Source organism: Pygoscelis adeliae, unplaced genomic scaffold, assembly GCF_000699105.1.
Source record: "Pygoscelis adeliae isolate BGI_AS28 unplaced genomic scaffold, ASM69910v1 Scaffold591, whole genome shotgun sequence".
In the NCBI taxonomy this organism is placed as follows: Eukaryota; Metazoa; Chordata; class Aves; order Sphenisciformes; family Spheniscidae; genus Pygoscelis; species Pygoscelis adeliae.
Genome location: NW_008824069.1, coordinates 21,672 through 29,545, shown reverse-complemented (window position 1 = coordinate 29,545; position 7,874 = coordinate 21,672). Strand labels below are relative to the sequence as shown.

The following is a 7,874-nucleotide window of genomic DNA, read 5'->3' as shown; positions in this document are numbered from 1 at the left end:
CCTGCTGCCTGCGCCCACCCCACGGACCAGTCCCGGGTGCCCCAGGGCCACAAGGTCGGTCGTAGCCCCCTCGTCCCGGCCAGCGCCTGGGCCTGAGGGGGCCTGAACCCCGACTTCAGAATCAGTTCTTGGGTTCAGGGATGCTCTGGGGATTTCCTCTCCCCCTTGTGCTACCCACCCTAATACATCTTCCCATCTTCTTCCTCCCCTCTGCCAGGACTTGATTTCCCCTTATGCCATCAGTCAAACCTCATGAGCAGTCACCGTGGCTATGGGTTGGTGCCAGGAACCGAGCACTCAGGCGGTGGTGATGGTAAGTCTCCAGTCTTGGGAGGGCATGGGGCAGATAGGAGTTCTACAAGGAGTTTAGGCATCTCCTGGGGATTGTGTTGTGTCAGGAGTACAGGTGTGTGTGCTGAGGGGATTGGGCAGTGCTGGGGACAGTGACGCCTGTGATGAGGGAGGAGACTGCTGGGGCTTCAGGTATCTTTCCTGGAACAATGATGGCTGTGTGAACAGGAGGATTTATGTTGGCTGTGGCCAAAGGGATCAGGCACTTTTCTTGGGATGATATCAGCTGTAGCAGGGAGTACATGTGTGTCAAGGGGTTCAGGTACCCCCTAGGAACACTGATGGCTGTGGTAGGGAGGGGGGACACTTTTGAGCCTTGCCACAGTCCAAAGTCAGCAACAAGTATAAACTGGGGAGAGGAGTGGCTGGAGAGCAGCCCTGCAGAAAGGGATCTGGGGGTGCTGGTCGGCCACAGGCTCAATAGCAGCCAGCAGTGTGCCCACGCAGCCAAGAGGGCAAACTGCATCCTGGGGTGCATCACAGTATAACCAGACGGTCAAAAGTGGTGATTATCCCACTGTATTCAGGGTTGGTGCGGCCTCACCTTGAGTACTGTGTGCAGTGCTGGGTCCCACCATTTAAGAAGGATGTGAAGGTCCTTGAATTCGTCCAGAGGAGGGCAACAAAGCTGGTGAAAGGGCTGGAAAGCATGTCCTATGAGGAGCGGCTAAGGACTTTGGGTATATCTAGTTTGGAGAAAAGGAGGCTGAGGGGCGACCTCATCACTCCGCTCTCTACAGCTTCCTGAGGAGGGGAAGTGGAGAGCGAGGTGCTGATCTCTTCTACCTGGGATCCAGTGATAGGATGCGTGGGAGCTCAAAGCTGTGCTGGGGGAGGTTTAGACTGGACATTAGGAAGCATTTCTTTACCAAGAGGGTGGTCAAACGCTGGAAACAGACTTCCTAGAGAGGTGGTCGATGCCCCAAGCCTGTCAGTGTTTAAGAGGCATTTGGACAAAGCCCTTAATAACATGCTTTAACTTTTGGTCAGCCCTGAATTGGTCAGGCGGTTGGACTAGATGATCGTTGTAGGTCCCTTCCAACTGAAATATTCTATTCTATTCTACTATTCTATTCTGTTCTGTTCTGTTCTATTCTAAATCAGAAGCGTATCGGCACACTCAGGGTACTCCTCCAGGCTCCAAAGCACCAGGCTTGTGTCCTTGGGGGTTTCTTCAGCCTCCTAGGACCCATGCTGAGAGGAATGCCCCCCACTCTCTGCTGCCATCCCAGGCTCACGGTTCTCAACGCCGCGTGGTGCAGGCAAACTGGGCAAGAAGCGGGCACTGTCCATCTCACCCCTGTCAGACTCTAGCATTGACCTGCAGACGGTAATCCGCACCTCACCCAACTCCCTTGTTGCGTTCATCAACTCCCGCTGCGCCTCTGCCAGTGGCTCCTATGGCCACCTCTCCATCAGCACCATCAGGTGGGCACCAGACTTCAGCCCTGGTGGCATGCATGCAGCCTGTCAGTCTGGGAGTGTGAATGCCGATTCCCAACTTGGGGAGTGCCTGGGGGGAGGGCTGGGGAAGGGGAGAGCAGAGTGGGACAATGGGTTAGGGAAGGAGTGGCTGGGAGTTCAGACACCTGGGGTCCCTGGCTCAAAAGACCTAAATTGCTGTCCTCTGGTGGTGTCATCTGGTCATCCCTCTTGCTCTTTGCAGTCCATCACTGGGGTACCAGAGTCCACCGGGTCAGCAGAAGGGCCAAGGCCACCTCTACAGCCACACTCCCGCACCACCACCATGTAGCTCCCATGAACACCTGTCCACCTGCCCAGGGCTCCTGCACCATGCCCCAGCTCGTGGGACCCTCAAACACTGCCAGGTAAGGGGGTCTTGCATGCATATAAGTGGTGCATCCCATATAGGTGGTGGTCCAGCGGGCATTGCAGTGCTGACTGCTTTCCACCTTTCCCCTGCCCTGGTAGCAGCTAAAGTTGGAGTGGAGCCTGAGCAGCCCTCTGACTGTCAAATACCCAGAGGAGAGGTCCGAGGGCGACATCTCCAGTCCAGCTTCCACAGGCACCCAGGTACTCCCCAGGCCTTGAGATCCCCCCACTTCCCCAGGGCTCTATACTTCTCCCTGGCACCACTCCCAGTAACGGGGAGCACAAAGGGTCGTACCTGGGAGTGCTTATCTAGCTATGCTCCCCCAGGACCCCTTGCTGGGGATGCTTGATGTTCGGGAAGATCTGGAGAAGGAGGATGGGAAACCTGAATCTGAGACTGTGTATGAAACCAATTGCTACTGGGATGGCTGTGCCAAGGAGTTTGATACGCAGGAGCAGCTGGTGCATGTGAGTTAGGTCCTGCCTGGGTACATCCAGTCCCAGAACCTGCCCTCAGGCTGCTGGCTGACGTCCCCCTGTGTCAACCCACAACTCCTACTCCAAGACTGTCCTATACTGAGCCGCTCCCCTCGCCCCCCCCTCCTCCGCCCTGAGAACTTACCACACAGGTGCACGATGTTGGAAGTTGCCCCTAGGAAGGGAGGGACACGCATTCTCCACTTCTTGTGGGCAAGTTCTTCGTGACCCTCCCATACCATGTCCCTAGGGGAAACGCCCAGTCTGGCTTTCCTCACCCCTGGGGCAGCTCTCCTGAACCACTGGTGCATCCCGACTTCCTCCTTTGCTCTTTGTCTCCCTCCAGACACTCCCAATTCTATATCCCCTTGACCACCCCTCAGACCACCTTGACCCCTATGTCTTGGTCCTCCCCAAATAGCCCCCAGCCATCTCCTGTATCCCCTGCCTCTTTTAGACACCATCTGACCACTCTGTTTTCCCCTGACCTCTGGTGTCTCCACCCACCATCCCAGTCCCTCTATGTCCATTTCTCCCATGATACTCTCTTAAGACATCTGTATCTCCCTGACCCTTGGTGCCCTCCCCAATGCCACCAGTGATGCCCCTTCTCTCCGCAGCACATCAACAATGAGCATATCCATGGGGAGAAGAAGGAGTTTGTGTGCCACTGGGCAGCATGTTCCCGGGAGCAGAGGCCCTTCAAAGCTCAGTACATGTTGGTGGTGCACATGCGACGTCACACAGGCGAGAAACCTCACAAATGCACGGTGAGCTGGCACGAGCCTTTGCAAAGCCTCAGCTAAGCTGTGGTGCCTTGCACCAGGCAGAGCTCAGGGCAGGGTGCGAGCTGGCCCGTCTGGTATATGGCATTGAGGGGGACGTGGTGGGGAAAATGAGGTGGGACAGACAGGGTAGTCAGGAGCATGGTAGTGCATGATGGAGTGGGGTTCATGGGTGGCAGGCCAGAGCCTGTGTGATCAATGGCATGGCAGAGATGCCCATGAGGTAAAGGGGTATGTAGCAGGCTGGGTACAGCATGGCCATGTGGCCAGCGCATAGTGAGGTGGCATGACATAGGCCGGAAGGGTAAAGGGCTGTGCAGTGGTGTGACAACATGCACCTGAAGGAGGGCAGGTGTGTTGTGCATTGGTTGGGAGGTGTAATACGTGTCCATGGCAGATGTGCCATGGGTATGTAGCGTGGGGGTGATGTGGTACAGGGTCTGTTGAAGGTGTGTGGCATGTTTCACCCTGCTTGCCTGCACAGTTCGAGGGCTGTAACAAAGCCTACTCACGTCTGGAGAACCTCAAGACGCATCTGCGCTCACACACGGGTGAAAAACCCTATGTGTGTGAACACGAGGGTTGCAACAAGGCCTTCTCCAATGCTTCTGACCGGGCCAAGCATCAAAACCGCACTCACTCTAATGAGGTACAGACCCATCTGGGGCTCTTTGCACCCCTTTGGGCTCCGTGTATGCCTCCTGATTAGTCCCGTACTCTGAAAACTCCCTGCATCCCTGTTTTTTTTTTCCTGTGTGCCCCAGCTGTCCTCCTTGCCTGCTCTAATAAAGCATAGCCCCCTGCTCCCTTCCTCGGTCACCTGCATTCCCACCAGGGTCTCTTTACCCCCTGCCCCACTCCTGTGGAGCACTGTCTGCATTTTTCCTCTGGCCCCCTATGACCTCCTCCAAGGCCCTGCTGTAGCACCTAACGTGCTCCCTGCATGGGGACTTAGCCTCTTTGATCCCTTCCCACCCTCAGTTCCCGGGCCTACTCGAGAAGGAGGGGAGGGGGATTTATTTCATGCCCAGCTGGTACTTTGTTGGGAGGGGTCTCTAGTTGGAGCTAACGCCCTCCCTTCACATGCCTACCTTTTTTCCTTGACAGAAGCCCTATGTGTGCAAGATTCCAGGCTGCACCAAGCGCTACACAGACCCCAGTTCCCTGCGCAAACATGTGAAAACGGTGCACGGCCCTGATGCCCATGTCACCAAGAAGCATCGAGGGGATGTGGTGCCAGGTCGTGCACTGCCCACCCCCAGTGGCCCCCCAGACATGAAGCAGGAGAAAGACACAAATGGCCCCACTGAGGCCCGGAAGGATGACAGCAAACTCTTGGTACCTGACTTGGCCTTGGTAAGGAGCTGGGGGCGTGATGACGGAGGGAGGCCGGACCAGGCCTGGTGGAGGAGTCAGTTTGCATGGTAGGGGAGTCATCTCCACATCTGGCAGGGTGCGGGCTCACAGGTTGCATTAAGTGTGTAGTGGATATCTCACCCCCTTTTCCTTGGTTAATGTTTTGGGTACCCCCTAGAAGCCGCAGCCCAGCCCAGGTGGGCAGTCATCATGCAGCAGCGACCACTCCCCACTCGGCAGCACCACCAACAATGACAGTGGGGTGGAGATGGCGGGCAACGCAGGTGGGAGCTACGAGGATCTGTCCACGCTGGAGGATGTGGTGCCTGGTGAGCCCATGGGCACCTCAGGGCTCATGGCCCTCCACAAGCTAGAAAATCTTCGCATTGACAAACTGAAGCAGATGAGGAAGCCATCATCTATCAAGGGCCTGAATTTGCCAGCCATCCCTGGAGCCGGTGAGACTCTGGTTCCCTCCCACCCGGATGCAGGGCCAGTCCCGTGGGCACTGTGTCAAGAGAGGTCTGGTTTGCAGCCAGAGAGGTTTCCACACCTTCCTTTCACTAGTGGTGGACCCCCACATCTGGGCTGTGACCCCTCTTTGCTGCCACCGCTTGAATATGCTTCCTGTCCCAGCAGGCACTAACCACGGAAGAGGCCCCATCCTGGTACTGGAGGTGGCTGCCTGTTCCTCCTCTGACCACTGGTGCCATGCTGTGCCCTGAGTTCCTTCGTGTAACTCCTCCTTTTCTTTTCTCAGGCCTGCCTGGGGGGCTGCCTGGGATCTCCGTGCTGCCACCAGCTGCCTCGCACCGGCGCATTGCGGAGCTGTCAGCAGCAGAGATGGGCATGCCACTGAACGAGCGCCGGAGCAGTGCCACCAGTACCGTAAGCTCAGCCTACACTGTGAGCCGGCGCTCATCTCTGGTGTCCCCGCACCTGGCTGGGCCATGTCTGGGTGGCGAGGCAGGGGCAATGCCCAGTGGGGCAGGCCTGGCAGACAGCTATGACCCCATCTCTCCGGACGAGTCGCGACGCTCCAGTGACGCCAGCCACTGTGGAGGGCTGCCAGGTGTGGGCAGCCTTACCCCGGCCCAGCGCTACCGTCTCAAGGCCAAATACGCTGCAGCCACAGGTGGCCCACCCCCAACTCCACTGCCCAACATGGAGCGGGTGGGCATGGGTGGCCACAGCAGCTTACCTGGGGACTACCTTGCGCCAGCCAAACCCTGCTTCCTTGCAAATGGTTTGCTGCGAAGGCATAGTTCCAATGACTACCCTGGCTATGCAGGCAGCGTTCCACCTCACCTGGTGCCTCGGAATGGTGTGCGGCGGGCCAGCGACCCTGCCCGGACCGTGGCCAACCCTCATGCTGTGCCCAAGGTGCATCGTTTTAAGAGCATGGGTAATGTGAATGTGCCAGGAGTGGGCAGAACTGCTCTGCAGCCCTTGGGTGGTTCTGATGCCAACCTTCAGCGCCATGTCTTCTCCCCACGCCCACCCAGCATCAGTGAAAATGTCTTCCTGGAGAGCGTGAGCACAGAGGGCCCTGGCGCAGCCACGGAGTCTGGCTTGCTAGAGATGGAACAGTACTTGAATTACCCCGAGGAAAGCTTCCCATGCCAGGGGACAGGTGTGGAGCGCCAGTGTGAAGGCCTCTACAGCAGCGCTCACCGGATCACGGAGGGTATGCAACTGAACCCAGGAGGGCACAGGGACATGGAGGAGGGGTTGCTTCAGTCCGAGTTCTCCCTCCCTCAGTGCCAGATGAACCAGCACTTCACGAGTATGCATGCTGGCAACGGGTCCATGCCAGCTCCTTGGGATGAACCTTCCCAAGGCAATCTGGAGATGAGATCTGGGCAGTCAAGTGTCAGTGCCTCTGCTGCTGCCATGTCTGGGCCACACTGTCACCATCTAAGTACTGAGTACCCACTACCCAGTTCTTGTGAGCAGCAACCCAAACTTGTGAGCTCATGCCAGGACAGTGGATTTTCTGGGGGGCACCGGCTTAACCGACTACAGATCAAATCTGAGCAGCGTTACCCAGCACCTGCCCCAGCACTTGCTCCCTGCCAGAATGCCAAGCTTGCTGGACCCATGCAGCCTCCTGCATCATTTGGCCAAGCTATGAATGTAGGGCCTGATGGTTACCAGTCCGAGGAACAGGCACCTGTCAGTTTCATGGGCATGCTGAGCCTGGGCGCTAGAAGAGCCCAGACCCCCACCATGCAGACCAAAGAAGTGATGGTCCGTAGCTATGTGCAGGCCCAGCAGGCTCTGATGTGGGGAGACCAACTAGCCTCCAAGGGAGGGGAGGCTGGCATGGGGTTGAGCAGTGAACCTGGGCAGTGCCAAGCTATGCAAGCACCACTGTACCTCAGCCCCAGGTACGCTGGTTACCAAGCCAAACCAGATCACCTGCAGGGTCTGGCAGAGACCCAACACCTCCTAAATGCCCCATGCTTCAACCCAGAGATGGTACCACACCCACCTGGTGGCCCTAAACCACCCGGTCACCAAAACAATCTGAACTATGCGGGCAACCTGGCTCAGCCAAGTCATTCCTATGAGGGAGTGGAAGCCAGTTCCCGGCGTGTACCTCGCTTGCCCCCTGCCCGCCCCACACCTGAGGGGCCCGGTAATGCCCTGCTGTATTACCCAGGCCAGGGCACACATGTGCAGGTGGGCAAAGGTGGGCATAAGCTGCTGGGCCAAACAGCAGCAAGCTGTGGGGGTCCCGGGCATTATGGTGGGAGCTTGGAAGGACTCAAAGGCAGCTCATATTACTACCTGGATTCGGGGGAGCAGGTGGCCAACAGCCTGGACTCCCTGGACCTGGAGAATACGCACCTTGACTTTGCTGCCATTGTGGAAGATCCAGAGACACCTGCACTGCTGCCTGGGCCCCCAAGCCCTGCTGGTGGCCTCCTGCTTCCTGCATCTGGTGGTGCCAACATGGCTGTGGGTGACATGAGCTCCATGTTGAGTACTCTGGCAGGGGAGAGCCATTTCCTCAACTCCCTGTCCTAACTAGGAGGTACCAGCCATCAGGTGGGCAAGTCTGCAACC

At 57.5% G+C, this 7,874-nt stretch overlaps 1 protein-coding gene across 1 annotated transcript; it reads left to right on the top strand.

Annotated features, from left to right (window-relative positions):
* Positions 1–216: 216 nt before the first annotated feature.
* Positions 217–7,835, top strand: GLI1 (GLI family zinc finger 1; the record flags this gene model as incomplete). The annotated part of the gene is made up of 10 exons (XM_009334151.1): positions 217–313; positions 1,584–1,779; positions 2,018–2,180; positions 2,284–2,385; positions 2,512–2,652; positions 3,282–3,431; positions 3,931–4,095; positions 4,554–4,802; positions 4,981–5,260; positions 5,563–7,835. Coding segments are annotated over 10 exons (3,816 nt in total), but the record flags the coding sequence as incomplete, so codon positions are not given.
* Positions 7,836–7,874: the final 39 nt, after the last annotated feature.